Raw genomic sequence first — 18,285 nt, 5'->3', positions numbered from 1 at the left:
TATACCAGAGGTGGCGGGTTCAAACTCGGCCCTGGCCAAAAACTGCAAGAAAAAAAAAAAAAGAATCATAGACCCCACGGTCAACCAGTTAAGAATCCCACCTATACCTATCAACCCCTCCTGTCCCCAGTTGAGGGTCTGAGCAGTATTGGATTTACAGGCTACAGGCATCTTTCCGTTACATGAATGAGTTCCACGGAGGTGGCTTGAGTGTGATTCCAGTGTCAGATGAATTTGGGACACGCTCTGGGGGAGAGTCGGCCAGGTTGGTCATGCTCTGCCTGGTGCCTGAAGATTTTTAAGACCCCTCTACATTGCTCATCTGTGATTAGGAGATTAGCAGGCCTTACAGCTGATGGTTTTGCCCATTTAGGCTCCCACCTGCTTGAGAAATAAAGCAGTTAACTTCATTCTTCTGGGCCCTTAAACTCTTCCTTTTCAGAAGCAGGTATAATTGTATGGCAAAAGTCATAGCTGTTTGCTTTACCACACAGGGACTGCTCCCAAAGAGAAAGACTCCTTTTGTAGTCCGGGTATTCTTTTTACTTTGTGGTTCTGATTAGGGGGCTTTTTGGCTGGCCAGGTACTTGAGGTGCACTCTGGTCCTTTGCCACCAGATTTGTACTACATTATTTAGAGATACAAAATGAGTAGTTCTTGGTCAGAACCCTCCTGTGCTTTTCATTGTGTTTGATTATGGTTACTGGGTCTTTCTCTCAAGGGCAGTAAGGCTGAGTTGGTGGCTGCTTGCTCAAGGAGGCCATCATTTCCTTCCTGTGGGGAAGGGTCTGAAATGGAGGTAGGAGAGCTAGAAGAGGTGGTCCTCCTGGGGCACAGCTTACCTCCACTGAATTCTGAGTTAAGATTTTTTCCCCTGATCTGCACTTAGACCTGGTCTGATATCTGTCAACAAGAACTCAAAAACAACTTGAAAAAAATTAGTTAATAATAACAAGAATCTATTTGGAGAAAATAGCTCTTTACTCTGGACATCAATTTTTGAGGTCTTATCCCTTGCTTTGTGGACTCCAGCCCTGTCGTCATCCTTCCTTAAGCCCTGCAGTGCAGTCCTCCTCCTGACACCCCACCTGTGACCCAGAGTAGAGGCCTCACCTCCCTAAGCAAACACACACATGCTTGTGTTTGCTAATCTTTTGAAGATGCAGCTGTCTCACCCTCCCTATACACCATAGGCCAGATGCCCTATGGCTGAGGAGTGGAGTTTTGTAGTCTCGGGATTTAGAAAGCCCCTTAGCCAGCCTTGCTTAAGCACAGATCTGTTGTCACTTCAAAAGCAAGTCTCTGTTATTTTTTTGAGGCTCTCAAGTTGACAGCCAGTGAGACTGAGTGAAAGGCCCTAGATCTGCCCTCCCTGAATGAGAGAGGAGCAGGTGCTCGTACTTCACCAGGAAGAGTTCTAGCTCAGCTCATGGTGGCCCTTTTGCTCTTGGCAAGCTGAGCCAAAGCTGCCTGTGCTTTCTTGGTCTGAGGAAGAGTGGAGGTGCTGAATAAATGAGGACTCAGGTCTCTACCACCCTAGAGCTGGAGCAAGACTCCAAGTCATTCAAAGACTTGAGTTTTTACATGAAGGAGAGTTGGAGCTTCTTCAGGAAGGAGCTTAGACTGCAAGGTTAGAACTTGAAAAGGACAAATCCTTGATAATGAGGTGAGAACTTCTTACCAGCACCTGGATCCGTTCTCAGAGAACTAGCTAAGATTGGGGCAGTACCTGTGGCTCAAAGGAGTAGGGTGCTGGCCCCATATGCTGGAGGTGGCAGGTTCAAACCCAGCCCCGGCCAGAAACTGCAAAAAAAAAAAAAAAAAAGAACTAGCTAAGATTCAGGAAGAAACAGAAGAATTCAGAATTCTTTGAAGTTTTGATGATAGTTATATCTGAAATTTTAGGAGATTGAAGATGCAGGAGAAAATTAATGGTAAGTGTTTTCTTAGGTCCAAGGAAGAGATATGGGCATGAAGGTCTGAGGTGGGGAAGCATTTAGACTGTTGTATGGTTGTGGTGTGAGACCAAGCCCTTAGCCTGGATCAGCCTTTCTAGACCATTTCTGGGGCATCTGTGATGCTAGGTCCCTGTGGGGACAAGATGACAGCTCAAAGCAAAAGCCTGCAGCTGTTGGGAGTCAATAATCATTCTAGACTAGGTTCTTCTTGGCTGTAGGTTTGTACCGAACCAAAGCAGAGGTTGTAAACAGTCACACAGACTTTTTACTCTTCCTTTTTACTCTTCTTTTCCTTTTCTCTTCCTCTTTCCTTTCCACTGTAGAACTTTCTCCCTCCTGCAACCTGGGTCTTGGATTCCTAGGCTGTAAGGACGTGTAAGAGCTGCAGGGTTTACCAAACATGGGAAGGCGTCCCAGGACTGTTGTCTCTCCACTTTTTCCACTTTGAGAATATGGGCCTGGTCTGGGGCGGGGAGACCATTGAAGTGGGAGCCTTTCCATTTACTCTCTGTACCCCAGGACAAGGAAGGAGGATCATGGTTGGTTTTCAGGTTGGGTTTTCTTGAGAGCTCAGCTGAGCAGAGCAAAGTCACTGTGAACCCTGGACCAGGCCCTGGCTGGGTCCACTCCTGAGAGTGTCTCATGTTGCAGAGTCTTACCCACCTCACCCCCAATACCCTCTCTTTCCACAGTCGTCACTGCTGCTAATGGTCAAAGTCAAATGTGGGGCCACATGGGATGGGCCAGGTCCTCTCAGGCTATTTTCTGGATGTCATCTTTTAAATATGGAAACATGCAGGTGCCTTTCCAAGAGGCTTGGACTGGTATACCCAGCCAGTCACAAATAAGCTAAAGAAAGTTTGAACTCAAGAAGAAAGATGTTGACAGTCTGTGTAACAGCTGGAAAACTTACAGGCACCCACTCTGGAACAACTCAGTGACTTTAAACTTGTCATACCTACTATTTAAAAGAAATGTTCTCACCTTGGGTTGATTGTGGTATACAGTGTGTTATGAAAATTGTTTAGCTGAAGCTTTGAACTGCTTTAGTCAAGTATGAATCACTTACTTTGGTTCCTGTGTATTTTATGACCTCTTTTGCCAGTGACTTTCCCTCCCTCCAACCCTGAGTGTGAATTTGTAGCATGATTGTATAAACCTCTATGTAGAAAAAAATGGAGATTTCTTGCTCTCTGAAATGTTAAGCTCTGACTGATCCACTTCTGTGTCCTTTAGCCTAGCGTGTCCGAATTTACTTTCCTGTTATATATTTAAACTTTCCCTCTATACTGTAGGTTTTGTGGCATCCCATGTTCAGGTGGAAAGGAAGCTGCCCTTTGCAGAACTGTACTGTAACCATTTTTCTTTTATAAATATTATTTTCACAGGACTTACTGTACACAGGGCTTGTAATAAAATTTTAACACTGTGCTGTGAAATGATGATGGGGAATCTCCATTGAAGTCTACTTCAAGGGCACCTGAAAGTGGAGTGTTATTTCTATGGCTTCATTTCTTGTTTCCTAAGGACATTAAGCTTAATTTTCACTCTTTCATTCTGTTTCAGCCTCCTGTATAAGAAGTACCGTATTTTCTGCCCATCATACTTTGTAATAAAACTTGAACATGTATAGATTGAATTTCTTTTTGTGATGAATTTACTTCTTCCCCTTTTGTCCTTGTGGTCATGTTCCAGATGATGGCAGGGGATCACACTTGTCTGAAAATCTGACTCACTACTTTTGATCTCCTGTTCAGTCATTCATTTGTTATTCAGTTAACAAAACATGGAGTACCTACTCTGTGCCTGGGGACATGACCCTCAGATGGCTCATTTTAGGATGACTGAACTGGGTTTTTTTGTTGTTGTTGTTATTGTTTTTTCTGAGACAGAGTCTCACTTTGTCACCCTTGGTAGAGTGCCATGGCGTCATAGCTCACAGCAACCTCAAACTCTTGGGCTCAAGTGATTTTCTTGTCTCAGCTTCCCAAGTAGCTGTGACTATAGGCTCCCACCACAACACCTGGCTATATCTAGAGATGGAGTCTCACTCTTGCTCAGGCTAGTCCCAAACCTGTGAGCTTAGGCAGTCCACCCACCTTGGCCTCCTAGAGTGCTAGGATAATAGGCATGAGCCACCGGGCCCAGCTCTTGGGCTGGGTTTTTAAGGCTAAGAGTTCTCAGGGAAGAGGGAATGTCATTTGAGGCGAAGAAAACTTCCATGTGCAATCTATAGAGATAAGAAAGAGTATGATCATGTTTAGAGAAGTCCAAGTTGATGTGGGGTTTTTGTATGATGAATGGTGGGAATCATAGCTAGAGAGGTAAGCAAGCACCAGGTCAAGGAGAGTCTTCTGTGCTTTGCAAAAATTTTAGACCTTACAGTCCTGTACGAGACTGGAAAATTTGCACAGAGGAAAGTCATCAGAATCACATTTTAGTAGGCAACGAAGAAACTGCCGGGGGCAGGAGCAGGAAGTCAAGTCACCTCTTATTAAAGGTTGAGAAAATAAAAGCCTGAACTGGCTCGGCGCCTGTGGCTCAAGTGGCTAAGGTGCCAGCCACATACACCTAAGGTGGCAGGTTCGAATCCAGCCCAGACCCACCAAACAACAATGATGGCTGCAACCAAAAAATAGCCAGGTGTTGTGGCGGGCGCCTGTGGTCCCAGCTACTTGGGAGGCGGAGGCAGGAGACTCACTTGAGCCCAGGAGTTGGAGGTTGCTGTGAGCTATGAAGCCACTGCACTCTACCCAGGGGGATAGCTTGAGGCTCTGTCTCAATAAATAAATAAATAAATAAATAAAAGCCTGAACTAAGGCAGCAGTGGTAGCAGCAGGGATGGAGAGGACAGGGCACAGGTGAAGAAATTTACAAGATGGAATAATCAGGATTCAGTAATCTATTGGCTGTGAAGGAAGACAATGACTTCCAGATCATTGGTTCCCTGGTCCAGGGAAGGCTTGGACCAGGCTCTGGTGCCTGATTAGGAATTTTCAGGTTCAAGCTAGTTTCCCAAACCCATACCCCATCATGGTAGGCTGGGAAGGAGTTCCTGTCTCACTGCCATGCAGACGCCATGCATCCTGGATGAAATACTCCCATTTATTTTTACCCATGTTGGGCAACTTTAAGGGAAGGGCAGAAAGGCAAACTGTAACTGGTTCAGTGAGCCAGTATTCAGTAAGCGATGCCATTGTGTCACTGGACACGAGCTGGGTGGCAGTGGATTGTGAAGAGAAGAATTTAAACTTTATGAGCCCCTGCTGGCTCTTTTGGAACTGTGCTATATGGCATAACAATGTGTATTTTATAGGAAACAGATGATTCCTGCTCTCTGGTTTTTAAGGACAAAGCTGGCAGAGTAACACTATATGTCAATAGGCTATGATAATAACCCCAAATCTCAGAAACTGAGCACTAAGAAAGTTTATTGTACACAAAGTCCTTTGGAAGTTGATCATCCGTCCTCCAACAGCTACATTATCTAGAACATGTGACCTCCAGGTTGCTTTGGAGGGGAATAGATAGATTTTTTTCAGGATAGGTCTGGAGATTGCTTCTTTACCTCTTCCCCTGGCCACCAAACCTAGTCATCTGGTTCCAATCTAATAGCAAGGAAGGTCAAGAAATAGAGTCTTCCTGTGTACCCTCGATGAGGAAATCAAGTGGTGATGTCTTGGCTGCACCACTGAATTGGCAAAATATCTGGAAAATAACCAGTGTCATCTCATTCATCAGAGCTATTTCACAATACCTTCAAACCTAATCTGATGAAACCTTCAGCCAGTCTTTAGCTTCCAAGGCTCATTAGTTAAGTGATTTTAATGATCCTGATAACCAGTCCTTTAGAGATGGTTCCATCACCTGTGAATTTATCTTGAGAAAGTATTAGCTTAAGCTGAGAAAGTAAAAATCTGCCTTGCAGACGGTGCCTGTGGTTCAGTGAGTAGGGCACTGGCCCCATATACCCAGGGTGGCAAGTTCAAACTTGGCCCCGGCCAAAACTGCAACAAAATATAGCCGGGCGTTGTGGCAGGCGCCTGTAGTCCCAGCTATTTGGGAGGCTGAGGCAAGAAAATAGCCTAAGCCCAAGAGCTGGAGGTTGCTGTGAGCTGTGACACTATGGCACTCTACTGAGGGCGACAAAGTGAGACTCTGTATCTCAAAAAAAAAAAATCTACAGTGCTACTTACCACATATTAAGAGACACAGATAAAACCAGCTGCACTGTTAACAGGATATATTTCTTCCAAGCACATACTACAAGATAAAGTGTCATAACTTTTTTTTTTTTGAAACAAAGTCTCATTCTTGCCATGGGTAGAGCGCCATGGTGTCATAGTAGGACCATAACCTCAAACTCGTAGGCTTTAGCAATCCTTCTGCCTCAGCCTCCTGAGTAGCTAGGACTACAGATGCCCACCATGGCACCCGGCTAGTTTTCTATTTTTAGTAGAGGTGGGTCTCACTCTTGTTAAGGCTGGTCTCAAACTCCTGAGCTTAAGCAATCCACCTGTTTTGGCCTCCCAGAATCCTAGGATTACAGGTGTGAACCACGGCACCTGGCCTGAGTGATTATCTTTTTAATTTACTGAGAAACTTTGTTCTCCAAAATCACAGGCTGACAAAGATTGCTGTATGAAATTATATCTAAAAATGAAGTCTTACAGTCTTGCTTAAAGGTGCTAAGTCACTTTGACATGCCTCGATTTCCAACCCAGGTATAGAGCTTCAAAGCAAGGGATTCTGAACACAATATTCCACATTTATCTTAACTTTGTATTTCCAAGGAAACTAATTCTCTGAGTCCACTTTTGCGATCCTGAGCTGATGTTCATCCTCTTTTCCCTAGGTTCCTTTGAACCTATCGAACTCATTTAAATTTCACCTATGATCATCTTTTCCTTTGGTGAGACACCTTCCTGTTCCTCTGGTGGGCAATCTCCCTTGTTGCAATGAGCCAATTTGTTGGATCATAGTTTTGCCCCTGGTGGGCTTAGGCTGATTAGACTAAAGTAATCTTTTTTTTTTTTTTTTTTTGAGACAGAGCCTCAAGCTGTCCCCCTGAGTAGAGTGCCGTGGCATTACAGCTCACAGCAACCTCCAACTCCTGGGCTCAAGCGAGTCTCCTGCCTCCGCCCCCCAAGTAGCTGGGACCACAGGCGCCCGCCACAACGCCTGGCTATTTTTTGGTTGCAGCCGTCATTGTTGTTTGGCGGGTCCGGGCTGGGGATTCGAACCCGCCACCTTAGGTGTACGTGGCTGGCGCCTTAGCCGGTTGAGCTATAGGCGCCGAGCCAGACTAAAGTAATCTTAAACCTTGTTTGGGCCTTTATACTTATTTGTGATAAAAAGTCCCATTAATCTGCTTTTTCCTACTCAAAATGTATTTTTAAGTTACAAGAAATAATACGTCATAAAAATGGCTAGTAAGCACATGAAAAGATGTTTAACATTATAAGTTATTTAGAGGAAAATACAATCAAAGTGACATTCAGATGCCACTTCTTACCCACTAAGATAGCTGTAGTCAAAAACAGATAATAAATTTAAGCTAGGTGTGGTGGCAACACGCCTGGACAGGAGGCTGATGTAGGAGGGTCACTTGAGAATAGGAATTTGATCAGCCTGGATGACATAATCAGACCCTGTTTCTTAAAAAAGTGCACACAGGGGATGGGGGAGGATGGGTGGGGGGAGAGTAGTTGGTGGGACCACACCTACAGTGCATCTTACAAGGGTACATGTGAAATTTACTGGGTGTAGAATATAAATGTCTTAACACAATAACTAAGAAAATGCCATGAAGGCTATGTTGACCAGTTTGATGAAAGCATTTCAGACTGTGTGTAAAACTAGCACATTGTACCCCACGATTGCATTAATGTACACAGCTATGATTTAATAATTAAAAAAAGTACACACATAGCCAGGCGTTGTGGTGGGCACCTATAGTCCCAGCTCCAAGGGAGGCTGAGGCAAGAGAATTCCTTGAGCCCATGCCACGGCACTCTACCCAGGGTGACATAGTGAGACTCTGTCTCAAAAAAAAAAAAAAAAGTACAAACAGATTCAGTGGTGATGTGGAGAAAATGAATCGTCATACATTGCTGGTGGGACTGTAAAATGAAGCAACCATTTTGGAAGACATCTATCCATTTCTTAAAAGGTTAACACACTGAGTATATATGACTCAGCAATTCCACTCTTAGGTATATACGCAAGGCAAGTGAAAACATGTCCACACAACAACATGCACATAGCATTATTGTTCGTAAGTAGAAGATGGAAACAAATGCCCAACTGATGAATGGATAAATAAAATGTGGTATATTCATACAAGGGGATATTATTTGGCAATAAAAATGAATGAAATATGGATATAGGCTACGAAATGGAAGAATCCTGAAAACATTATGCTAAGTGAAAGAAATCCGTCACAAAGGACCCTGTAGTGTACGATTCCTTCATAAGAAAAGTCCTTGACTGAGGTTAGGGCTTTGGTGGGAATTGGGGGAAAATGGGGAGTGACTGCTAAGAGGTACAGGGCTTCTTTGGGGGATGATGAACATGTGAAATCGACTGTGGTGATGGCTGCACAACTCTGAATATTCTAAAAACCAGTGTATACTTTAAACTGGTGGCCTGTATGATATGTGAAATATATCTATAAAGCTGTCATTTAGAAAAACACAAGAACTACACAGGAAGTACAGTCCTGCTCTGGAAGAGCTCTGTTCTGTTGTGGCATAACATTTTGATATAAAAGAGGTAACTGCTAAGGTACAAGCAGATATGAAGAGTTAGGTGATCACAGAGAAGGGTGCCTGAGCCCAAATGGGAGAATTTAGAGATGTTTTCCCTCTGGTGGGAAATGAATCTTAAAGGAAAACCATAAATTATCCAAGTGAAATGACATGAAACAGGCCATCAACGGCACAGTTTCATGCTTACTACAGAAATTAAGAGAACTACTAGGAGCAACCTGGTATTTCCTTTTTTTCTTTTTTTTTTTTTAGAGACAGAGTCTCACTATTGCCCTCGGTAGAGTGCCCTGGTGTCACAGCTCACAGCAACCTCCAACTCCTGGGTTTAGGCAGTTCTCTTGCCTCAGCCTCCAGAGTAGCTGGGACTACAGGCACCCGCCACAATGCCCGACTGTTTTTTGTGGCAGTTTGGTCGACGCTGGGTTCAAACCGTCACTCTTGGTATATGGGGCTGGCGCCCTACCCACTGAGCCACAGGTGCCGCCCTGCAATCTGGTGTTTCTAATTTGCAGAGTACAAGGAGGAAAGTTCTGGGCTCATCATCGAGTAGCTTGGATAATAAACAATAAAAAAATCATATGTGAACTATTCATTACAGCTAAATATTCAACAGTGAGTCTGTAAGAAGTTTCCACTGAGGGGATGACAGCTGAACTGGGTCTTGAAGCATTATAAAGACTTCACCAGTGAAACAAGGAAGGACAAACAGAGAAGCAAATGATGATAGAGCTTGTACTCAGGGTGCAGAGAGTAATTCTCTCCTATAGAAAGTGTAGCATCAGGCTTGGTGCCTGTGGCTCAAGTGGTTAAGGCGCCAGCCACAAACAACTGAGCTGGTAGGTTTGAATCCAGCCTGGCCCTGCCAAAAAACAATGAAGGCTACAACCAAAAAATAGCGGGACATTGTGGCAGGCGCCTGTGGTCCCAGCTACTTGGGAGGCGGAGGCAGGAAATCGCTTGAGTCCAGGAGTTGGAGGTTGCTGTGAGCTGTGATGTCATAGCACTCTACCCAGGGCAACAGCTTGAGGCTCTGTCTCAAAAAAAAAAAAAAGTGTAGTATCAGGACTTGAGACTGGAAGGTGAATAGTAGATTGGAGATGATGGAGATTCTTCTATAATAGAAAACATAAAACCTATGCCCATGTGGTTTGTATCCATTATCCCATTTAATCCTCACAAGGCCACCCTACAGGTGAGGGAGCAAAGCAAAGCCTAAGGTTACACTGATAAATGGAGCAACTAGGGTTTGCACCCACCCAGTTAGGGCACAAGGTTAAGCTTCATCTACTGGTCTTACTTCTCTGCCTAACACACCAAGCCCTTTGGGCTTAATCTCACCAGAATGGGAGCTAATTCAAAGATTTTTTAAAGCAGCTGTCACTTCTTTCTTTTCCGTCTTCCAATGGCCTCATTTTTCTCCTTCAGGAGAGCAGAGGGAAAATGAACAGGAGGGGTTGGTTTCAAAAAGTTCATCTGATCATTCTCCCTCTCCCAATGGCCTGAAATTCACATGAATCTGTCCCAAAGTCATCTCTTGCATTTAGGGGTTTAACCACTATCATCACCACGTCAATTTGCATAAGATTTTATTCTTGAAACTCCGAGGCCTTGTTTTGTATTTTCAACCTTCTTATATTGGTGAAACAAGTAGTAAGTCTCACTATGTCACCCTCGGTAGAGTACTGTAGCGTCACAGCTCACAGCAACCTCAAACTCCTGGGCTTAAGGGATTCTCTTGCTTCAGCCTCCCGAGTAGCTGGGACTACATGCACCTGCCACAATGCCCGGCTATTTTTTTTCTTTTGCAGTTGTTCAGCTGGCTAGGGCCAGGTTCAAACCTGCCACTCTCAGGGTATGCGGCTGGAGCCCTAACCACTGTGCTACGGGCGCCGAGCCGTAACATCTTTGTTTATAGATAGGAAATAAGTTCACAGAGATTAAATGATTGGGCAAATCACTTCTCTGGCAGCTGTTTATTTATCTGTAACAAGAGGCAGCTGAAGTACACATTCCTTTGCAACACAAAATATTTTTCATTCTGGGTCCGCTCAGATTTAGACAGCAATTTGGAAGCAAAAAACAGTTTCATAACTCAGGTGTGTATCTACTAGATCATGATGGAAAGGTCCCGCTCTCCCTAGGCAAGTGGGAGGGTTCCAGGTCACTCCTTCTCGGTCTCGCTGTGCGCAAGGGCAAGACGGGAGCGAATCCCCTGAAGCCGCGGAACGAACTTTGCGGGCGGTGGGGACGAGTTTTTAGAACGAACCCAAGCAAGGAAGTGTGCTACGCCATTAAAGGCCCCCACGCCCGGCTGCTACCGGGACGGGGCCGGGGTCATTCGCGGGTAGGTCAGCTCGCGAAGGCCTAATTGTTTGGGTCTCGGGTGACAGGCACAGGCAGCCGCGGGGTCCTGACTTGCTTGTTCCGGCGTCAGATTAGGCGGGCTGACCTTGGCTGCTGCTGTTTGCAGCTTCCTTCCCGTCCAGGGTCGGAGCCAATGGCTGTTTGGGCCGCCGCCAGCCTGCGCAGGGCAGCTGCCCGATGCCTGGGGGCACAATGCCCCAGGATCCAGACGGCTCCTCGGTGCTCCCAGGCGCCCTCCCAGCCCAACCCCCCGAGTTGGGGTCCGGTTCCAAGCAGGACGCTGCACCTCACCGTAGTGGCTCCAGCCGGGCACAACAAGTGGTCCAAAGTTAGGCACATCAAGGGACCCAAAGACGCCGAAAGGAGTCGCATCTTCTCCAAACTCTGTTTGAACATCCGCCTCGCGGTTAAAGGTGAGAACCTGACACGTCACCCACCGACGGCTGCCGCTGCCTTCACCTTGCCCAAGGCCTTGCTCGCCTCCTGGAACTGGGCCATTTTCTTTCCTTCCCCATTTCTCACCGTTGCCCACCTCATAACCCTCAGAACACCACACAGGCTTTCCAGACGTTGGGCGTCTCCCGGCTTGTCAGAGAGGGAGCTGCTCCGGAGAAGATAAGGCGGTAAAAGTGATTTCTTCCTAGTTTGATAGTTACTTAATAGAAACAAATCCACAGAGCCAAGTCAGACGCGTGTCTCTCCTGAAGAGACAAACTAATCCTCTGAAGTTGCCTCTAATAACTTAAAGGCTGTGGCAGGGGCATTGAATAAAGCTATTACTTGCCTAGACCTCGGTTTGACTCATTAGAGTTTCCTGAGACACATGTCTTTGATAAATGGGTTTGCAACCATATCTTTTCTCAGTTGTGTAACCATCCGAAAAGGGCTTTTTTCCTACTTAGTAAAAGTCACCTGTAGGAAAAGAGAAAAAATCCCATAAAAAGTATGGATTTTGCAGTTTGAAAGACTTGGTTTCTGTCACTAACTTATGACCTTGAGCAAGTGGCTTAACTTTGTTGAGTTTCAGCCTTTCTGTAAAGCAGGGGTAACACCCACCTTGAGGTAGTTTATGGCACGTGATAGGCACTCAATTAATGTACGTTTGCAATTTATGCTTGGTATTTTCTCTTTGCTTCTTTTTCTTCTAAATTCCTTTTTTTTTTTGAGACAGAGTCTTACCTTGTCACCCTCGATGCAGTGCTGTGGTGTTGCAGCTCACAGCAACCTCAAACTCTTGCTCAAGTGATTCTCTTGCCTCTTGCCTCAGCCTCCCAAGTAGCTGCGACTGCGGACTCAGGCCACAATGCCTGGCTATTTTTAGAAATGGGGGTCTCACTCTTGCTCAGGCTGATCTCAAACCCGACAGCTCAGGCAATCCACTGGCCTTGGCTGGGATTACAGGTGTCAGCCACCACACCCAGCTGGCCCTCCTCTAAATTCTTGATATTCAGTTCAACTAACACTATTGAGTGTTTATTTTGTGCTGAACACTGGTAATACAAAGATGATGAGATATAGCCCTTGCCCTCAGAGACAGTGAGCATGATTACATTTTCATGTAAGCATTTCAGTACTATGCACAAAATAGCAGAGTAAGAACAAGGGATATTAATAAGTCCCAGAGATATTGTTGCCATCTATGTCCCTTACCTCTTCATTTGACACAAAGTGTAGTTCACTGAAGCAGCAGAATAACTGTCCCTAAAGACAGGGTGAATTAGAAACTTTTCTTCCAAAATACTTCTCTCTATCCTATTTAAACACTGGATAAAATGTTCTCATCTAAGAGCTAAGTGGTGACTTGCCATTGATTCAGTGTGGGTGAGTGGGGGTGCTGTAAATCCCTTTTTTCTCTCATGCTGTAATGAGATGTCTTCACTCACTCTTCTTTTTTTCGCAGAGGGAGGACCCAACCCTGAGCTCAACAGCAACCTGGCAAACATTTTAGAGGTGTGTCGCAGCAAGCACATGCCCAAGTCAACAATTGAGGCAGCACTGAAAATGGAGGTGTGTTCTGTTTGACATGCTTTTTATTTATTTATTTTTATTATTTTATTTTATTTTATTTTATTTTTTGAGACAGAGCCTCAAGCTGTCCCCCTGGGTAGAGTGCCGTGGCATCACAGCTCACAGCAACCTCCAATTCCTGGGCTCACGCGAGTCTCTTGCCTCAGTCTCCCAAGTAGCTGGGACCACAGGCCCCTGCCACAATGCCTGGCTATTTTTTGGTTGCAGCCATCATTGTTGTCTGGTGGGCCTGGGCTGGATTTGAACCTGCCACCTTAGGTATATGTGGCTGGTGCCTTAGCCACTTGAGCCACAGGCGCCAAACCTATTTATTTATTTTTATTGTTGGGGATTCATTGAGGGGACAAGAAACCAGGTTACACTGATTGTGACATGCTTTTTATTGGTCACAGCCCCCAACAGGGTTCATGTCTGGGAGCCAAACAACTCCTTAAATTTTCAGAGAGAAGGGTAGCAATTTGGTTGCAGCCCTCAATCCAGAGGCTTCTGGGGGCTCCCTGTTCATGGCCATTGGTTGTAGGAGCATAATTAGGAATAGGATGCACAATGTATGGAACCATACAAGTTCGGGCTGCCTAGCTGAGTTGTGAGATGAGATAGAAAGAAGGGTACAGTGTAGGGGAGGCTCTGAAGTTAGGGTGAGGAAGGGTTTGTTTTTCTTTTTCAGCTGTATATGTCCTAAGAGAGAAAAGCCAGTAGAAAGGGAGAGGATGTGTAATAGTGATAGTGGGAGGAACAGGGATGTAGGGCTCAGGTGAGGGGACACCTTTCCTCTGGGACAAGTAAGAAGGAACTGAGGAAATAATAATTGTCTTAATAGCTAATAGGTATTGAGTGTTTACTGCAGGCCAAACACTTTGATAATAACTCTGCATGAGTTATCTCACTGAATCCTCAAAACAACCTTAAACACTTGAGGCACAGAAAGATTAGGTGACTTGAATAATCACAAAGAAAGTGACAGACTTGAGAGCCTGTGTTCTAACCATTATACAAATGACTGATTGATGGATCAAGGACTAGGCAAATAGACTCCCTTTCAAGTAGGAGTGGTACTTCCAGTACTGCCTTCATCTGAATATTACAGTCATGGTGTAGACGAGGTGGTAGAGATAGAGAATTTTTTCCCCCACCTGGTGGCCCTTTATGTTCTTTGTGAAAGGGGAAGGGAGAAGTCATTGGTTGAGAGTTCCTGGAAGAGTGCAGGGCAAGGTGCTTGGGGAGGGTGATGAAAATCAGAGATAGGGCCAGCAGATGAGAAGAGATGTAGAAGGTCCAGATGAAATTGGTGGATTGCTTGAATCTTGAGACCATGCTATTTTGGGCAACTTTTTGACAAGGCCTAGGTGTGTAATTATTATAGCAGTACTCAGCAACCCAAGTTAGGAGCATTGGAGGGAGTGCCTAGGGGTGAAATGTGGATTATGGGGGCAGGAGAGGAAGCAAAGCTGGGAGATGACTGATTGATGGGTCAATGACTAGGCAAATAGACTCCCTTCTTGGTGGGGCGGGGTGGCTCATGCCTGTAATCCTAGCACTGTGAGAGGCCGAGGTGGGTGGATTGCTTGAGCTCACAAGTTTGAGATCAGCCTGAGCAAAAGTGAGACCCCCATCTCTACTAAAAATAGAAAAACTGAGACAAGGATGAGTTGGAGGTTGTTGTGAGCTATGATGCCACGGTACTCTACAGAGTGACAGCTTGAGACTGTGTCTCAAAAACAAATAAAATAATAGACTCCTTTTCATGAGGTGGTGGTACTTGTAGTACCTCAAAAGTTGGTCCCAAGGGTTTCTTCTCAGAGGGTGGGGACTAAAAGTAAAGACACAAAATTTCAAGATGTAGCCTAGACAGCCCATCCCATAGAATCAGCTTTGTGGTACCTGTGGTTCTGGGCTGACATGTGGGAAAGGATTGGGAAACATGAAAGTGTCCTTGTGTTGTTTATTTTAGAAAACTAAAGACATGTATTTGCTGTATGAGGGTCGAGGCCCTGGCGGCTCTTCTCTGCTCATTGAGGCGTTGTCTAACAGTAGCTCCAAGTGTCAGTCAGACCTTAGACATATCCTGAACAAAAATGGGTAAGTGTGTGTCTAGGAGGGTGTGGAAGGGGACAGGGTCTTTGAGTTCCAATTCTGTGCAAGGCAAGAACTATTGATCCCTGGTGGTATTTCTAGGTTTTTTGGAGGGTGGGGGTAGGCAGGGGCTGGGGATTAGTTTGTTTTTTGCAAAATTTTATTTTATTTTATTTTATTTTTTTGAGACAGAGCCTCAAGCTGTCCCCCTGGGTAGAGTGCCGTGGCATTATAGCTCACAGCAACCTCCAACTCCTGGGCTCAAGCGAGTCTCCTGCCTCAGCCTCCCAAGTAGCTGGGACCACAGGCACCCGCCACAACGCCCAGCCGTTTTTTAGTTGCAGCCGTCACTGTTGTTTGGCGGGTCCGGGCTGGGGATTCGAACCCGCCACCTTAGGTGCACGTGGCTGGCGCCTTAGCCGGTTGAGCCATAGGTGCCGAGCCCAAAATTTTATTTTTTAATTATTATGGCTGCATCATAGTTGTCTTTTCTTTTTTGAGACAGTGTTAGTATGTTCCCCTTGGTAGAGTGCCGTTGAGTCACAGTTCACAGCAACCTCCAACTCTTAGGCTTAACCCATTCTCTTGCCTCAGCCTTCCAAGTAGCTAGGACTACAGGTGCCTGCCACAACGCCTGAATATTTTTTTGTTGTAATTGTCGTTGTTTGGCAGGTCCAGGCTGGGTTTGAACTGGCCAGCTCTGGTGTATGTGGCTGGTGTCCTAGTTGCTGAGCTAAAGGTGCCGAGCTTTTTTTTTTGAGTAGTCTCAAGCTTTACCCTGGGTAGAGTGCTATGGTGTCACAGCTCACAGCAACCTCCAACTCCTGGGCTCAACCGAGTCTCCTGCCTCAGCCTCCCAAGTAGCTGGGACTACAGGCGCCCGCTACAACATCCTGGCCATTTTTTGGTTGCAGCCATCATTGTTGTTTGGCGGGCCCAGGCTGGGGATACGAACCCGCCACCTTAGGTGTATGTGGCTGGCGCCTTAGCCTCTTGAGCCACAGGCCTTGAGCCTCGAATTCCTGGCCTTAAGTAGTCCTCCCACTGTGACTTCCTAAAGTACTGGGATTACAGGCATGAGTCACTGTGCCTAGCTGTGTTTTGGGTTTTAAGCACATTTCTTCCTTAGCAATATCCAATTAGTGAATTGATTTCCCCTTAAAGTGTTCTATACTGTGCAGAATCTGAAGAACTTGTTTGTCAGGTGTAGGAAGGGATCTTTGTCCCATTATCTGATCTTTAGCCACATAATGCCCAGGTCTTAAAATGTTCTTCTGGGACTGGAGTCTCAATGGCACAGGAAATAATGAACATAGTCTTTGCATTCTCCAAACTCCACACAGGGCAGAAAATAGAGGATGGAGTTATTTTTGGACTGTTCCCCTACTCAGCGACAACTGTATCTTCCCTTTGGGAAGAGAGCCACTCCATGTTTGTGTGTACTCCAAGGCTGGGTGGGAAAGACATTATCATTAGACTGCTGTGCCTTCTGGAGGCTGATTGTCTAAAGGCATTCACTCATTCCAGCCCATTTCCTTCCCTGTCAGGGGAGTGATGACTGAAGGAGCTCGTCACTCCTTTGACAAAAAGGGGGTGATTGTGGTTGGAGTGGAGGACAAAGAGAAGAAAACTGTGAACCTAGAGCGTGCCCTAGAGCTGGCAATTGAAGCAGGAGCTGAGGATGTCAAGGAAACCGAAGATGAAGAAGAAAAGAATATTTTCAAAGTAAGTACGAAGACATTGTATTTGGTGGGCTTCTAAGAGGTCCCTAATAGATGCCTGAAGTCATCCTTGTCTTGATTTCTTCCTTCCTGCACCCCAAGATACAGGTGAAACAAAGAGTTGACATAGTGCACAAACATTTATTAAGTGAATACTGAATAGGGCCTACTCTACTGAGTACTACAAGAAAGATTCAAAACATTGAAAATATCAGATGGCGCCTGTAGCTCAGCGGCCACATACAACGAGGCTGGTGGGTTTGAATCTGGCCTGGGCCAGCTAAAATCAACAATGACAACTGTAACAAAAAAATAACTGGACATTTTGGTGGGTGCTACTTGGGAGGCTAAAGCAAGAGAATTGCTTAAGCCCAAGAGTTTGAGGATGCTGTGAGCTGTGATGCTGTGGCACTCTACCCAGGGCAACATAGTGAGACTCTGTCTCAAAAAACAAAACGAAACAAAACAAAAACATTGAAAATATGCACCTGCCAGTGATACATTATGGTAGTTTTTACAGTTAGGACTTTGCAAAGTTCTGTCTGCCTTTGCCTTATTACCTTCTGGCTCCTTAGCTTCTGGTTTTCCTTTATCCCTAGTTTATTTGTGATGTTTCTTCACTGCATCAAGTGAGGAAGAAGCTGGACTCTTTGGGCCTGTGTTCTGTGTCCTGTACACTAGAGTTCATTCCCAACTCAAAGGTGCAGCTGGCTGACCCTGACCTGGAGCAGGCTGCTCATCTCATCCAGCTTCTCAGCAACCATGAGGATGTGATCCACGTCTATGACAACATTGAGTAACAAGGTCAAGTGTTCCTGTAGCTTCCTCCTAGGCAAGTGGCAGCCCATTCCAGATCACAGGCTTCTGCAGCCATCTCTGAGAGTAAAGCAGAAGGGGCTTGCCTGGCAGGACAGGAGGCCTAAGGCTAAGACTTGCATTCTTGAGGCCAAGGGAACCCCATACTTCCATGGGACCCCTTTGTCAGCTCTGCTGGTGTCTGATAGCCCTTCTGGATGAGTCTCCTAACACTTTTCTGAATGTAAAGTATAGCCACCTACCTGGTCAGAATGTGGTCTCAAGGTATTTGGCCCTTGTGGACACTGTAAGTGCCATGAGGCCCTTTGTGCTAGAAACTGCTCTTAAATAACAACAGTGATTGATTTGGGTTGCTGCATTGCTATTATGTGGCTCTTGGGTTTTCCTGAGTTTTTGTCCAATTGTTGAGACCCTCTGGACTAACTTTCAAGTCCCTAGGCCCTAGTGAACTACTCTAATCCCAGGACCTTTGTTTAATTTTTTTTTTTTTTTTTTTTTTTTGGAGACAGTCTCAAGCTGTCGCCCTGGGTAGAGTACAGTGGCATCACAGTTCAC

General features: G+C 45.5%; 1 protein-coding gene across 1 annotated transcript; it reads left to right on the top strand.

The window, feature by feature from the left end:
* Positions 1-11,045: 11,045 nt before the first annotated feature.
* LOC100945235 (translational activator of cytochrome c oxidase 1) lies at positions 11,046-18,082 on the top strand. The gene is made up of 5 exons (XM_003786208.3): positions 11,046-11,505; positions 12,993-13,099; positions 15,072-15,199; positions 16,741-16,918; positions 17,514-18,082. Exons 1-5 carry the CDS (start codon positions 11,226-11,228, stop codon positions 17,712-17,714), a joined length of 894 nt encoding a protein of 297 aa, XP_003786256.1. The 5' UTR covers positions 11,046-11,225; the 3' UTR covers positions 17,715-18,082.
* Positions 18,083-18,285: the final 203 nt, after the last annotated feature.

This window comes from Otolemur garnettii, unplaced genomic scaffold, assembly GCF_000181295.1.
Source record: "Otolemur garnettii isolate 467f Iridium unplaced genomic scaffold, OtoGar3 scaffold00018, whole genome shotgun sequence".
NCBI lineage: Eukaryota > Metazoa > Chordata > Mammalia > Primates > Galagidae > Otolemur > Otolemur garnettii.
This window is presented reverse-complemented; position numbering and strand designations above follow the sequence as displayed.

Coding starts and splice junctions, on each gene's coding strand:
- LOC100945235 (XM_003786208.3), top strand. CDS start 11,226: ATGGCTGTTTGGGCCGCCGCCAGCCTGCGCAGGGCAGCTGCCCGATGC. Junction 11,506..12,992: donor CATCCGCCTCGCGGTTAAAG/GTGAGAACCTGA, acceptor TTTTTTTCGCAG/AGGGAGGACCCAACCCTGAG. Junction 13,100..15,071: donor AGGCAGCACTGAAAATGGAG/GTGTGTTCTGTT, acceptor TGTTTATTTTAG/AAAACTAAAGACATGTATTT.